The sequence below is a fragment of the Rhincodon typus genome, chromosome 33 (genome assembly GCF_021869965.1).
Source record: "Rhincodon typus isolate 14 chromosome 33, sRhiTyp1.1, whole genome shotgun sequence".
In the NCBI taxonomy this organism is placed as follows: Eukaryota; Metazoa; Chordata; class Chondrichthyes; order Orectolobiformes; family Rhincodontidae; genus Rhincodon; species Rhincodon typus.
Genome location: NC_063364.1, coordinates 22,085,942 through 22,102,769, shown reverse-complemented (window position 1 = coordinate 22,102,769; position 16,828 = coordinate 22,085,942). Strand labels below are relative to the sequence as shown.

The 16,828-nt window shown below is 41.9% G+C and overlaps 1 protein-coding gene across 1 annotated transcript in view; it reads left to right on the top strand.

Annotated features, from left to right (window-relative positions):
- Positions 1-16,828, top strand: part of LOC109937386 — a 97,895-nt gene that overhangs the window by 50,987 nt on the left and 30,080 nt on the right. Inside the window, exons 14-19 of the mRNA XM_048615739.1 lie at positions 4,432-4,586; positions 6,349-6,553; positions 8,875-9,019; positions 11,388-11,488; positions 14,782-15,000; positions 16,224-16,565. Of these exons, the coding sequence (XP_048471696.1) occupies positions 4,432-4,586; positions 6,349-6,553; positions 8,875-9,019; positions 11,388-11,488; positions 14,782-15,000; positions 16,224-16,565 (1,167 nt within the window). The remainder of the gene's footprint in view (positions 1-4,431; positions 4,587-6,348; positions 6,554-8,874; positions 9,020-11,387; positions 11,489-14,781; positions 15,001-16,223; positions 16,566-16,828) is intronic.

Sequence of the window (16,828 nt, the reverse complement as noted above, 5' to 3'; positions counted from 1 at the left end):
CCCCTCCCCACCCCCCCACTCCCACCAGCATTCCTCTACACCCACACTCCTACAAGCACCTACCCCACCCCACACTCCCACCAGCACCTCCTGCACCTCCCCACTCCCACCAGCACCCCTCTACACCCACACTCCTACAAGCATCTACCCCACCCCCACACTCCCAGCAGCACCTCCCCCACCCCCCAACTCCCACCAGCACCTCTGCCAACTACGCCCCCACATTCCCACCAGTATCTACCCCACCCCCAACCCCTCCACTCCCACCAGCACCCCTCTACACCCACACTCCTACAAGCACCTACCCCACCCCCACACTCCCACCAGCACCTCTCCTACCTTCGTACTCCCAGTACCCATGAGCACAAGAGTAATTATTAATCAAGGAATGCTGTAGATGTGAGTTCAGTTTACTGAACAGATTTACAGATGCCATTGGGAATACATCAGCAAAGATGTTTAGGATGGAACTGGCACACTGTGCCTTGAACCACATACAGCAGTAGAGAGGAGGGAAGCACCGATGAGTGTCACTCTGCATCTTTGGAAGAGGAGGAGGGAGAAGAGAAGAGGCAAGAAGAGGAAGTATCGATGTGGTCCGAATGTCTGCAACTGTTCCCTTAGCTGCCAGGCTTACCCAGGATGGGCTCAATTTGGGTACACTTCACCTAATCTGTGGCAGTGCAGCCATTTGGCACCTAATGTGTGTACCAACCAAGCGCTACCCAGACTTGAGCACCATGCAGCCATAACACCAGGTCCAATGATGCATCACAAAGCATGGATTAGCCTTTCTTGGTGAGTCTCCATCACTCCAGTAGTAGTGGCTGTCTTGCCTGTTGTACAATAGTTCCATTCTGAAAGGGTCCCTTTAAATACAATACTTCAACAATCAGAAGTTGGTCAGAATCATGTCCGCCCACTCTAATTGGTCAAGCAACCCAAAATTAGAACGATTTTGCCGTGGTGCAAGTGAGACACCTGGAAAATTCTGCTAATCCGACTTCTGGATCCTAACATGTTGCTGGCCCCACTCACTTCGAATGGACCCCAACTTGAACATTTTCCCACAGGTGTGGTGCCTTTATTAAAGCTATCAGTGAATGGGCTGCTGTCTTCTGCCATGGGCTTCTCATTCCTGGGATTTCTTATCTCTGCTGCTCCTCCTCTTCCACTATTATGCAGAACCCACTGGGTTGCAAAGTCCATCTGAAATAAAAACAGAGGCTGCTGGAGAAATTCAGCAGGCCTGGCATGGTCTGAAGAGAGATAAACAGAGTTAATGTTTCGAGTTCAATATGATTCTTCTTCAGAATGTCCACTCCATCTGAATCCAAAACCGTTCAGGTACATTGAGGCTCACAACACTTCGAGGCAGTCAGTATAACTTCAGTGACTCCATTTCAAAATGAATGCCTTTGGTGGTGTAACCCTTTGGTGGCCGGAAGGTGCCCTGAGGTTGTGAAAGGTGCTGCATAAATGAAAGACTATTACCTGAAGACCAAGGATCCTCCCTTAGCCAACACTCTACAATAGAACAATTTGGTCATTCATTTGTGGAATCTTGCTATGTGCTATTTTTTTCAGATTGTGAAGAAAATTTCTGATAAACCTCAAATCTCAGATGATTTTTGATGCAAATTTATGCCTGTGCATTCTTAGCCTAAGTGCAGGGAACTTACATTTTGCATCATTGGTGAAGTTAAGTGACAGTAGAAGAGGCTTCCAGAAGAGGTATCTTGGAAGCAAAAGATATTCACAAGAATCAAAATATCTCAGCGTAAACCTGGTGTATGTTAATAACATGCTAATTTCCTCTGGTAGAAAGATGCAATTCTTGAGCTGTGCCATTATAACTGGCCCCCTTTGAACCTGTTTCTTCGTGAAAGTGCAAGCAGATTAAATTATCATGGGAGGGGAGTGGAAGAACGATAAAGAATGTTGATTTTTTTTTTACATGAAAATCTCTCTAATGCGAGTAGTTATTTCAAAACACAGGCATGAGCAATTGGACACAGCTTCCATTAAAAGCTGCTGCCATCCTTTGGAAATTAACCTTATTTCACTTTAGTAAGCAGAGCAGTAATGGTGTCTTCTTCCAGATAAATAGTCATATTAAAAGAGCAATAAACTATTGAAATTATTCCTTGTTTGAAAGGCCGTACATTTGATAAGTGAAATATATGGGTAATAATGTCACCAATTATCTTGTCCAATACAAATTCCTTTTTCATATTGACCAGCCAGTGGTCGTGCTGTTTTAATGGACAGTACTTAATAAAATGACATCTGATGTGAGATTTATCAGAATTTGGTATTTTGTCAAATTTATGATATATAATTATCCCTCTGAGAGTTTTCTTCATTTAATATCATGTAATCTCTTTTAAAACCAACTACACCAGTCTCTTAAAACCATCAGTAATCAAACTGACATATTATTATGATAAAATTTTGGGTTTATCTTGTTGGTTAAATTTACAGAGAGCATGCCAGATTTTTCTTTAGTCCCCGTTTCTCATTTCCTGGATTATTATGAAAAAAATATCCTGATCATATGAGTAGGTGTATTCCGGCCTCATTTCAGTACTCAGGCACCATTGAAGTTCTCTGGGGATGCTGTTGCTTAAAATATTCTTTTTTAGATGAGAAGTTAAACTTGTTTCGGTGGATGTTCATGTGGGCCAGAAAGGAGCAGATGCCAGGGTGGCACAGTGGCTCAGTGGTTAGCACTGCTGCCTCACAGAGCCAGGGACCTGGGTTCAATTCTAGCCTCAGGCAACTGTCTGTGTGGAGTTTGGACATTCTCCCCATGTCTGCATGGGGTGCCTCTGGGTGCTCCAGTTTCCTCCCACAGTCCAAAGATGTGTAGGCTAGATGGATTGGCCATGTTAAATTGCCTATAGTGCCCAGGCATGTTTTGGTTAGGTGGGTCAGACCTAATACAGGGGAATGGGGCTGCGTGGGATGCTCTTCAGAGGGGCGGTGTTGACTTGTTTGGCCAAATGGTCTGTTTCCACACTGTAGGGATTCTATGAAAAGATCCCAAGGTATTCCTTTGAAGAAGTGCAGCTGAGTTCTTCCTGGTGTCTGAGTTAATGTTTATCCCCTCAACTAATAACACATAAGATAAACTAACATAATCTAGTCATTAGTGTATTTCTAATTGGGAGAGCTTGCCAGGCAGAAATTGACAGACACTTCTCTACATAACTTCAGTGACTACCTTCAAAATGAACGCCTTTGGTGGTATAACTCTTTGGTGGGGTAGGAGGTGCCCTGAGGTTGTGAAAGGTGTTGCATAAATCAAAGACTATCATCTGAAGAGCAAGGATGCTCCCTAGGGCAACACTGTACAACAGAACGATTTGGTCATTCATTCATTTGTGGCATGTTGCTATGTGCAAGTTGGCAACTGACTTTGCTTTCAAGCCAGTGTTGATAGTTACAGTGGTGGCTAATTTGGTATAACATACCCCTCAGCGTGCATCCTTAGTCTTCAGCACCTGTCCATGCTGTCCTGGGGTTTCTTGGTCTTTAGGTAGAACATAGCAGAATGGGCACAGACCTTCCCCTATCAGAGGTTGGGAAGATAGAAGGTGGGGCAATCACAGTCAATCATCTCATGACCTGCTAGCCTAGTGGGCTGGTTACATCAGGTAAATGGCACCTAAAGCTCATTGTGCTGTGGTTTTACCCATCCCATTTCTAACCATATGGCAATCACTCCAGATATGTAAATCACCCAGTATTAGAAATTCTGATGCCCCTGGAACTGGACAGGAGCATTACAGTGAGGGTATGCCAGGAACAGAGATGGGAGTAGGGTCAAGAAAACTGCTCGATGCAGTTAGCTTGATACATACATATTGCCTAACTATTTTCATACTCTCTAATAATGTTGCATTCCTGTTGTTTAATTATCCCTGATTATCCTCTTGTACACAGAAACCAGTGTAGAAAATGGGAAACGCAAGCGGGAGAAGGCCATTCAGCCCCTTGCTGCTCTGCTATTCAACTCAATCAGGACTGACCTTCAACTTCAACATCAATTTCCCATAATATCCCCAAATGTACAAATCTATCAATTTCTGACTTGATTATACCCAATGACTGATCCTCCATGGCCCTTTAGGACAGAGTATTCCAAAGATTCACCACCCGCTGAGTGAGGAAGTTCTTCCTCATCTCAGTCCTGAATGGTAAAGCATTTGTTTTGAGAATGTGCCCCCTCGTTCTAGACCCTCTCATAGCGGAAACATCCTTCATGCATCTACACTTTTAATGAGATATAAAGATATATAAGTTTTGCCTTTGTTTATATATAAAACTTTAAGTAAAACATTATAAAACATGTCCTGACACTGACTGATACAATCCTAGTTCCAAATCAACATCAAGGTTACTCTGTCACTCTGTCTCGGTTTCCAGGTCGCTGTGACTGATAGTCATATGATAGCTATTGCTGTGGAGAGAGCAGTGTACACATGGGGAAGCAATACGAAAGGCCAGCTCGGTCACGGGGACTTGCAATCACGTTCAAGACCTCAGCTGGTGGAAGCGCTCAAAGGAAAGTTTATTGTCAGGTAATAAAGTTTATGAGTTCACGGGTCAGAGCCTCTGGGCCAATGCAGCTTATGAAGAGAAAGGACATAAATAGTAGATTTATCTTCCTGATAGTTAGGTATTAGCCAACAATTCGACTCTATGATTTTTCAGCTGAATGTTTATTCATTTGTCAGGATATCTCCAATTATTCTCACAAGGCAGAAACAGCTATAGAAGGCTAAACTTTTCCCAGACTTCACCTGATGAAGGAGCAGCACTCCGAAATGTTGTGATTTCAAATAAACCTGTTGGACTATAACCTGGCGTCGTGTGACTTCTGATATTGTCCACCCCAGTCCAACACCGGCACCTCCATATCATTTTCCCAGCCTTGTTGCGTTAGGGAATTCAACATAAAAACACAAAGTGAAAAAGCAAAATGGGAATAACTTGCTCAATAAATACTTGTTTGGAGATTTGTTTGATGCCTGTTTACAGTTGAATCTGAGAATTAATCATCATAACAGACATGTATTTTTTACTTTATGGAGTCCATTTCTGGGCTTTAAGGATGCACTTTACAAACTATTTGAAGACTAGCTGGGAGGTCTGCGAGGTGGTAACCAACACAGAGAATGCTGGTGAATTTCAGCAGATCTGGCAGCTTCGGTGCAAAAAACAGAGTTAACATTTTGATCCGGGTCTGACTCTTCACAGAATCCCTACAGTGTGGGAACAGGGCCTTCAGCCCAACAAGTCCACGCTGACCCTCAGAGCGTCCCACCCAGACCCATCCCCCTAATCTACACATCCCTGAACACTAGCAGCAATTTAGCACGGCCAATCCACCTAGCCTGCACATATTTAGACTGTGGGAGGAAATCGGAGCATCTGCAGGCATTTGAGAGTTATTTAGCATTATTTGAGAGTTGGTAAGCTGGCAGCATAAAGCTTTGCAAGGATTCAGCCTGCCAATGACCAGCAGTGGGTAGCCAATTAAGTTAATCAACTGAGATATTTAGAGGATTGAGATCACTAGAACTGAATAGCATGCAAAATGTAATGTATTTGTAGAATCATAGAATCCCTGCAGTGCAGATAGAGGCCATTCAGCCCATCAAGTTTTCACTAACCCTCTGAAAAGCATCCAACCCAAACCCACCTATCCCTGTAACCCCACAGTCACGATGGCTAATCCACTTTGGACTGTGGGGGGAAACCAGAGCACCCAACAGAAACCCTCACAGACACAGGGAGAACGTGTAAACTCCATACAGACAGTTGCCAATGGCTAGAATTGAACCAGGGTTCCTGGTGCTCTGAGGCAGCAGGACTAACCACTGAGCCACCATCCCACCCCATAACTAAATGTGGCTAATAATCGTATTTTGTGGCTCATGCTTGTGACTAAATGATTTGTTTTTAAATAAATTTTGGCCAAGGTAACAGAGATAATTCCACCTTCTTCAAATTGTGACATGTATCTATAACATTCGCCTGTGATGGGCAGACTGAGCCTCGGTTTAACATCTCGTCTGAAAGACACCACTTTTGACAGTGCAGGACAGCCTCACACCTGCACTGAATATTCGGCCGAGTTTAATGTGCTCACAAACCATAGTGGGACTTCATGCCTCAACTTTCAGATTCAGGGGAAAGAGTGCTACCAATTGAGCTGCAGCAGGGAACACAATTGGCCTCTGATGATGTACCACCCACAGAAAGTTTCTACCTCACCCTACCTCGACAATAATAAAACTTTGGGCTCCTCCCTAACCCTCACAATGTGCTTCTTTTCAGGGCCTGTTGTGGTGATGGATTCAGTGTGTTTCTCAGTGATAATGGAATTGTAATGACTTCTGGAGATGGAACCCAAGGCTGCCTTGGGCACGGGGACCGCTTTAGTATCTCCAGGCCTTGTTTGATTGAAGCTCTACTCAGTGTCAATGTTCGGATCATTGCGTGTGGCCTGCAACATGTGTTGTGTGTCACTGGTGAAGGTAAGGTGAGTAATATGTTTTTAAAGTTTGCAAATGTCTGTACGGTTATGTCTAGTCAGAGGTAGCCTTGTTTGCTCATAGCATGAGCCAAATGTCTCTGCTGGTCTTAGCTGAGGAGATACAGCTGCAGTAAAAAGATTTTGTGGTATTGAAGTCAGAAGTCACATGACACCAGGTCCAACAGATTTATTTAAAATCACAAGCTTTCAGAGCGCTTTCCTTCATCAGGTCACCTGCTGAAGGAGCAGTGCTCCAAAGGCGTGTGATCTTAAATAAACCTGTTGAACTATAAACTGGTGTTGTGTGACTTCTGACCTTGTACATCCCAGTCCAACACCGGCATCCCCACATCTTGGTGTTAAAGAAGTAGAGCTAGTGTCTGGGATGTACAGATTACTGACAGAGTGGGAGCAAGCCATAGAGAGATGTGAAAATGAGACTGAATACTTTGAAGTTACAGCAATTTAGGTGATGGTGTCAATTGGAAACATAAGTTATGTATAGCAAAACACTTGGAACTGCTATATGTCATATTGTTCAAATTTGTTTGGTGTTCATTGCCTAACACCTGTACAGAAACTCAAAAGTTGAAGTGCATTATGGTTACAACCAGGCACTTAAACCACAATGTCAGCTGCCGAGCATATGTTGAGAGCACTGAAGCAAAGTTTGAGGAGTCTGGATTGATCTGGTACTGCTTTGTTATGTGACCTGTGCTCCCCATGCCACTCCTCCCCCCCCACGCCCCCCAAGTAAAGGTGGACAGAATCTTTTGCAGCTCACTGTATGTTGCATATTTGGATGAAACAGAAAGAACCAAAACAATAGTTTGATGAGGAACATATGCCTGGATTGGAAGAGATATTTCACGAGTGGTAGAGGTGGAGTCATAAGGTACTATGACTGAAAAGATGGACATACTGATGATTGCAAATCACTTCATATGAACAATTCAAAGAACTTCTATTTAATTGCCATGTTCTCTGTTATATGAAAGTAGTTAATATCCCATGGTGTTGTTAAAGGTGGGTAAGCTGCTTTGTTACCCTAGAACCTTTACCCCTAATAATTCACCATTGCGCTGCTATGAGGCATCTGTGTTTAATGTTGTCTGGCCCCTTTAACACCATAATTCCTATTTGCTTTGACTGGCTTTCACCTGGCTTCTTGACAGGAGTTACAAGTAAGTGGGAATTCAGGCATGGTGCTCAAGATTTTCTGTCCATTAATTTTAACTTCTGAATGTGAATTCCTAATTTATGTTTCCTTGTACATCAGGAGTGCTAGATCGTAAAATTTTCCCCATAATTTTCAGCTCACTATTATTCATCATTGGGATTACTGATGCCATTATACACCTGGATGAGTTTCAATTCTCTGCTAGTACAATTTATTCTGTTCACTGCAATTGTTAGTTTCCTCATGTGGGAAATAATGGGTAGATTTATTTCCACCTGTGAACAACCCATCCAGCGTCTTCACATTTGTAAAGTTATGTACTTTATATTCATTATTTTTGTGATTCTGTCTCAAGTGCTTTATGAAAAAATGCTAAAATTATCTTCTAAATTCTAAGTGGTTGGAGCTGGTTGTTTTCACATAAGTCCAACTTGATCAGCTTTCAGGTTTAAGGTGATTATAGAGTGTCCATTGAACCATCAATGTTTGGTAATTCTCCTCCTACAACTCTTCTGGAAAAGAATTGAAAAGGTTTGTGAGGATGAGCAGAGTAAGATTATTTCCACTGGTGAGTGAGTTGTTACCAAGGGCCATAAATTTAGAGGTAGTGCTAAAACCATAAAGATGGTAAATCAGAAATTTTTGCACATAAAACATTATTGCAATATGGAATGTATTACTGCAAATGGATATAGTTCCCTGTAGCCATAAGGACATTGAAGACATCACTTTCTGACTATTTTCTGGTGGCAGGGATTTAGCACATCATCAGTCCAGCACCCATCAAAAAACCTGAGAAATGTATTAGAAAGGATGAAGGAAAACCTATTATGAATACTGCTCCAATGCCAAGTGTGAACAATGGGCAGAATGCTATTTCTGCTGAATTATCTGTTGTTCCATAAAAAGCAGGCAAATTTATATCTTGCTTAGGTTCAGTAAAACTGAAGTATGAACCAAACTTCTCCTACACTCGCACACCCCCAACAAAGCTTTCTGGATTTGGCTAGTCTGAGCATCACAGTTAATTGACTCACTACAGGTTAACTGAATTGGACTGAGTTCAACAAGTTTTCAGCTCTGGAAGTATCTTTTGTTTTAATTGAAGTGATGGAGAATGAGCTGGGGTTCTTTCATCTCCTTCTAGGTGTTTGCATGGGGCAATGGAAAATATGGTAAACTGGGACTTGGGAATGATAATGACCACTGCTCACCAATGGAGGTATCGTTTGAGAAGCAGATCTTTGTAAGGGATGTAAAGTGTGGAGTGGACGGTACCATGCTCTTAACAGGTATACATCTGATTTTCTATTATACTTTAACTCCTTAGAAACAGTCAAACTAATTGAGTTTTGCTATAGCTGATACTGTACAGTAATCAGTTAACTTAGTATTGAAATCAAAACACCACTTAAAAATTCAGTCCTGTTTAAAGTGATTATTATCATCATTTCCTCAGTGAAAAGAATGTTAACATAATGATTATGTAACTGCTGTAGTAATGACCCAGAGACATGACTTAAATTCCATTGTTGCAATTTGGAAATTTAAATTCAAATAATTAAATAAACCTGGTCATAAAAGCAGCATCAGTAATTGAAACAGTAAAATTACTGAGTGTTCATAAAACTCCATCTGATTTCTTTTAGACAAGGAATGGGTGACCTGATAGAGGTTTATAAAATCATGACGGGCAAAGATAAGGTGAAAAGGAAAGGTCTTTTCCCTAGGGTAGGGAAGTTTAAAGTACAGGGCATAATTTTAAGGTGAGAGGAGAAAGATTTAAAAGGGACCTGAGGGGCAACTTTTTCACACAGAGGCTGGTTCATATGTAGAATGAACTGCCAGAGAAAGTGATAGATGTTGGTACAGTTATATTTAAAAGACATTTAGACAGGTACAGGAATAGGAAAAGTTTAGAGGGATACGGGCCAAACACAGACAAATGGGATTAGTTCAGTTTGGTAACACTGATCGGCATGGATGAGTTGGACCGAAAGGTCTGTTTTCATGCCGTATGACTGTATGACTATGACTATGAAATCTGCTGTTCTTACTGGATCTGGTCTATGTGTTACTGTATATCCACAGCAATATAGCTGACTGCTAACTGATGATTATGTAAGATCACTTCAATTTTTAGGAGGGCTAGAGGAGCTCAGGAGCCACAAAGAAATAATCTATCAAACCACTCAGTTGTACTAAACCTACGATAAGAAAGTCTAATAATAAAAAAAAATCTGGAACAACTGCCTGGCATCAACCAGACATGACAAGGGAACACCCAGCCCAGTCACTCCTCCAATGTCCACTTCAGTATCTGCTGGGGACTTAGGACAAAATTGGAAGATTTGTCCCATTGGTGAGCCATGCAGCAACCTGCCACAGTCATACTCAAACCTTGCAGAGAATGTTCCAGATTCCTCCATTCACCTTCCCTAAGTGGATCTTGCCCAACCAACAGGATGAACACACACAAGGTGAAGGCTCTTGTGGCACACAGATAATGTCCCTGCCTCTGGACCAGAGATCTGGGTTCAAGACCTATCTTTACCAGGAACATCTCACAACATATCTGACCAGGTTGATTCAAAACACTTAAACACACAAGGTGGCAGCGGAGTGTTAAATGGTTGGGAGGAGAACCTTGGGAACCTTCAGCATTGTATTTGGGCTTCATGAAGTCTCATAACATGAGGTCAAATACAGGCAAGAAGATCATTTGCTGACTATAGCCTACTGTCTCCATCAGCAGAGGAATCAGTGCTTCTTTATATGCAAGGAAAATACATGGATGCTAGAAATGTGAAACGCACTATGCAGGAGAAACTCAGTGGGTCTGGCAGTATTTGTGGAGAGAAAGAAAGAGTAAATGTTTTGAGTCCAGTATGACTCTTCTTCAGGAGTTCAGAGTTTCTCCAGCAAGTTGGGAGTTTCTCCAGCGTTCTCTACGTTTGTTTCAATAGTCCTTCATACTGAATGCAACTTAGGTGTGGTATTTTCAGTCAGATGTGGTTTTTTTAATTGAAAATAGGCTACATTTATGTAAAGCAATTCCCATAATATTTTGTTGGTATCAAAAATGAAAACTTTCAACTATCTTCATGATGCATGGTGATGATTTCTTGTGGCCCACGGAATGATCTATTGCCTCATTGGTGAGTTTGCAAGTGGGAGGTGGGGGGCTTGTGCCTGTAAATTTCCTCATGAGGTTTTCCTACCGAGGTCGACCTGCCTAACTTCTTTGCAATTTTCTGGAGGAAGGACAAGGCCTATGCCAGCTGGCCCATCCTTGCTTCAGTTGAGGTCATTTCAGGGCTGTTCCCTGCCCTTATTGATTAGCAGATGGAGGGGAGATGTTCGGAGGCAGCGGCAGGCCCAGAGAGTGAGTTTACTCCTGCCTTAGCTGGGAAGGTGATGGGAATGGGCACCCCTTCCTCTTAACACATTAGGTGCCCCATCGCCTACCCCACACCACCCCTGCACCCTAAGGTAGGAAATCATAAACAACAAGAAAGTAATGAGCCCATATCTTGATCACTTTTCACTACATCAATACTTGTCTGTTAGTCATTTAGGGGTAGTGTTATAAAAACAATGGTATTATCTTTTATACAGATACATGCTTTTCTTCTGAAATTTTTATTTTGTGATCAATAGATACTGATAGCGTGCTGGCTTGTGGTAATAATCAGTACAATAAACTAGGTTTGAATGAGAGACGGGGCCTCCTCATGCAAATGACATTGCTGTTTGCCAGAGTGAGTATCCTTTAATCCTGTGTTTTTCACTTATTGATGTGATGGACAATTATCGTCTTAATTTTATACCTGGTCACCTATTTTAATACATGTAGATCTGAATTAAAACTTGTATATTTGATCAGATTTAACAGCTTTTAAAAGCAAAACACTATGATGCTAGAAATCTGAGCTAACAAAAATTTAAAATAAACACAGAGAATGCTGGGGAATCTCAGCAGGTCTGATGGCACCTACGGAGAGAGAGACAGAATTAACATTTCAAGTCCAGAATGACTGTTCTTCAGGACTGAGGTTCTAAATAATTCTGAAGATCTAAAAAGTTCTGAAGAAGAGTCATTCTGGTCTTGAATCCTTGTCTTAATCCCGTTTCTCTCTCTCCACAGAGGCTGTCAGACCTGCTGGGTTTCTTCAGCACTCTTTGTGTTTGTTTTTAATTTCTGTTAGCTCAGCTGTTGTGAATTCCCACATATTATCTGAAAGTTGTATTATACTCATAGGCTGCCATAGGATAAGGATGGAATTTCTTCGGAACAGTAGCTGACAGCAGGTTTTAAAATATATTTATGTGTTGTCTTGCTGTGGTACAGCAGGGTTGGATTCTCATGCTGGCTTCCTGACTTACTGATAAAACAAACATATGGAGCCAGTTCTTATAATACAAAACGATGTGCAATTCTTCTCGCGCCCAGCCTTTGGATTAGAAAGATTATAGCTGCAAAATAGGAGCAACAAAAATATTAAGTATATCAAAACATTACTGCGCTGCTTGCTGGTCAGTCACAGGGAGGGGTTTGAAGAGAGTCTGCTGACCCCGAGATGTAAAGGGAATCCAGGGGACGCCTGAACTTGCCTTGTGAGGTCTGAAGGAAATGTTCTGGTCCAAAAAGAAAGGCAAAAACATAAGGAGCATGGCAGACAGAAGCGTAAGCCGTGTTTCTGCATCCGTGAGGAAAAGTTGTGAATAAATCTTTCTAAAATTTGTGATAAGTGTCTCAGCCCTGCCAGACTCTTCCATGAGATGGAAAGAAGAATGTCTGTTGTACAGGCATCAATTGGTTAAAAAAAAAATCAATATTTGATTCTTTCCAAAATCATCTCGAACCAAAGGAGAAATGAGAAACATAACTGGCATAATATAAAAGGAAGTATAAGATTCTATAATAACATTAATTTGTCCTCAGTAAAACTAACAAGCGTCCTTTTATATATCAATCTCAATGGCAACAATAGTAATAAGAAAGAGCTCTGTATCTTTATATCTACCAATGTCCTGCAGTGCATATTGTCAATAAGGATATCAGGTACTGGAATGCATGGCTATGATTATAATCCAAGACAAACTTTGTTCAGCTGAGCATAAATCATTGGTAAGATCAAATTTGTAGTAATGTGTGAAATCCAGTGTACCCTGCATTAAAAGGACATTGATACATTGAAAGCACAAGTTTTGATGTTAAAACTCAAAACTTTCAAGCTATGATGATGAACCAGCAAAACATTTTCCCAGAGAAAAATGGAAAAGGAGGTTTTTTTTCTTAATTCTGCAAGAAAGTGTAAACAGGTTATTTAAGGGGTGACTGGAGAATGAGGTAGCATGAACAAGGAACTTATGTGAGAAAAGCATCTAGACTCAGCATATAGTTAAGGTATGGAATGCACAGCCTGGTGGAGGCAGAACCAATTGAGGCATTCAAGAGGCCATTAGATGATGACTTGGGATAGAAATAATATTCAAAGGTATGGAGAGAAAGCAGGAGATTGGTTACTGGACAATAATGCTCGTTTGAAGAGTTGGTGCAGTCACAGTAGGCCAAATGGCTTCCTCCTTCATTCTAACACTTCTTTAATTCTGATCAACAATAAAGATCAACATTGTTGTGTTTCCTACAGAATAGAAGGTGCATGGAAGAGACTCTCATCAAAAGCATTTGCTGTGTGAATATAGCCACAGTCGAGACATATTGTAGATCTATTTTTTACTCTGGGGGCAATGAGAGACTGTAGAAATGTTCCCTGCCTCACTTTAGTGGGCGAGATCTGACCCAATTAAGTGCCTCTCAGGTACTTAACAAACCATTCCCTAAAATCAAGGAACCTGGTGTCTAAAAACCTGCCCCACCGAGATGTAGTAGATAAAGAGAAGGTGACTCTATTGGTGTCAGCCCCATCTGGAGGCCATTAATCATCATGGGATTTTTGGAGGATGATGATTGGGACAGATTGAAAATCAAAAGGGATGGTGGGGTCACCAGTAGGGAGTCACCAATGTCTTTGAATGAGAGACCACCTTGAGTCTGGGCAGACTTCAGGAGGCATGGGAAACCTGTTTAAGTTTGGGACAATCCCTGAACCTTTGCAACGTTCTGACAGACTCTGGGATAATGACCTCTAAGTGAAGACTCAGACCTTAGCGATGAAACCTAACAGCAGACAGATTCCCATGACAGTCCATTTTTTGCTGCCGATTTTTAATGGAAGTCTCAGCTTTTCTGCTGGTGAGAATGGGATGCTTTGTATTAATGTTAGCCTGTCTGCTACCTAGCCACTCCAGCAAGCTATACTGAATCCAGGCCTTGTCAGATAACAGCAGCCATCACATAGGGGACAAGCAAGAGGTGTGAGAGAGGAGTTTTGGGCAGCAGGAGACCCCCACCAGATTCTGCAACTCTCAAGTCAGTGTTTGAGATCTGATGGGGCTGAGAAGCTGAGAGCTGGAGAGGCCTCAACATTCCTTGGAGTATCTGATTAAAATATAACTCTGGGCTCATATTCACCCTCTTCAGTTCCAAAAGAAAGGGTGAAACTGGTAACAGAAAATGCAGTTTGGGCTCATTTCTGACCAATGCCCCGGACACATTTGGCCTGACAGGAAGCTCACACTAGCTTTCCCTGTGCAGGTCTCTGGCTACTAAATGGGGTTCAAACCCCAAAATGCCATCAGGTCTTCATCCACAGGTTTAAAGGGGAACCTGTTTGCTCAAAGAACAAAAGTCAGAACCTGCAAGAGGAAGATCATATCGGATAAGTTCCATGGGTGGTTTTAATTGACTACCATTAGTTTGCAACGGACATCAGATACTGATAGTGGATGTTAGGGGGTTGTGGTGTTTGGACGCTACACTTAATGGAAAAGTAGGTTATAAAAGTTAACTCTGACTGATTGGTTATATGGGCTGCACAATGGGGAGAAACAAAGCATTTAATGGAATTCAAGGCCGTACCATATTAAGGCTACAAGCTGTGGTATCAAGGCAAAAAAATTCTAAAAGCTGCACCTTTTAATGTCACAGACTGATGTTGAAGAAAGGAAGCTTCCCACAGTCGTGAAAGCACTAAGGAACCACCGGGTGAGAGATGCTGTCCTGGGCCCCTCTCACAGCATTGTACTCGTGGAGCCTGGAAATATTTATACCTTTGGGAGGAATACAGAAGGACAGCTGGGGACTGGCAACACTAAACCTTACAAAATGCCAATGCATGTAAAACAACTCCAACATAGAACTATCACTGTGCGTAATATTTCAGACTATCAGTATACACTGCATAATTGCAACCATTGGTAATATAATTGCTTTTATCAATAAAATTAGAATAAAGGACAAGATCTTTAGTTGATATTTCAAAACCTTTCTGTTAACCCATAAATAGCAGCACCATGAGGCATCAGAATTAAGTATATTCAACTTGGTAAAATTTTTAAAATTTATTTACGAGTAAATCCACTCTGATTCTAATCAGCTGAAAATTACTTTGGGCATGATTTTCCCTTGTTTCTAAAATGTGATTAACATACCACCCTGCCCCACCATCGGAGAGATAACCCAGTGTAGCACTTGCTAATCAGCTTGTGAAGAGCTGACAGGTAGACAGAAGCAAGTAACTTAGGAGCAAGTATCTTATCTCCCTATCAAAGGCTTTGATATTGGCCCAGAAGGTGCCTGACAATCAGAAGCCAGCAGCGTCTAAAATCTGCCAGTACACCTCCATTGGTGAGAAACTAAGTCTTTATTTCTTTTTCTGAGGGGGTGAGAGTGCACAGGGAGAGGAGGGTTCACGGGGGGATCAGAGACAAGGGCATAGGGTTGTCTTTCAGAGACCAGCCTTTGCCCTCCACTCAGATCTTTGTTTGCCCCAGATTGGGGAAATCAGAGGCCTCATAAACAGCAGGCAGGTCGCCCCCCAGCTTCCCGGTTAGCCAGGGAGTCAGATGATTGGGAGGTGGCAAGTTGAGGTCCTTAGGTGGCCATTAATTGACCATTTAAGCTCTTTAATTGTTGGCAAGTTGAGAAAGTTGCTCATAGACCTTCTTGCCCAGCACTTAATTGCTGAGGTGGCGATAAGAGGTGAGATCCCCACCAGGGTAAACTCAGCCCATTATTTCACCATCTCACCACCTATCTCACCAGCTCAATGGAGAAGAAAATTCCACTCTATCTCTACACTGATGTTGTGACTGATCACATACATGACAAACTCTGTCCCAAAGGCAGACTCAGGACTGTCTCCTTGATTGATCTTCATATTCTTCTCAATCTTACTTCTTTATGATGTTTATCTCTCCTCCTTTACTCTGTTTCCTATACAATAGGTGAGTGGATTAAGGTACATTCTGTCCACAGTGTAAGGATTGTGTCAAGGTGATCTGTGGCATATGTGCTATACTCTGACCTTCTGCTGCTAAGTGGTTTACTATCACCTTCAGAGCAATTGTTTCTCAGTTTCTTCCTTTCAGATAATCAGCTGTGGAGAGACATTCAGTATTGTTGGGACTGATGATAATAAGATTCTCTTCTGGGGCACCAAGTATAAGTCAATACAATCTCCAAACCCATCAGTTATGACCACGCCATCTCAGACAGCTACAAATGTAACTGAAGATGCTATCTGCCCAAAATCACCACACCCTGTAGAAAATGAGGAGCCCATTACTGGGACTGTGAGCCATAACGACAGTAAGAAACATCCTGAAAATGCAAAGCAGCTTGTTGGAATCAGTGCGGTAATGGAAAGAAACCAATTCAGAGAGGATGAACTAGATGCACCAGGATCGCCGTTACTAACCTCCAAAGCACAGGTTATGTTGTTTGTACAACTCTCTGAATGTATCTAGCTGACATTATACTCCAGGCATGTATCATATGTGATTCTTTGACTGCATGTCACAGCTCTTTAAATGGATATTTCATTCAATTTCAGGGAATTAGGGTCATAATGATGTTACTGAGGAGGCAGTTCATAGCCAGCACTAACACTGCAGCGACATGAGTTCAAATTCCACTAAAGCTGCTGGGAACAATTAAATTCAATTAATAATAAAATGCAAATCTTATTAACAGT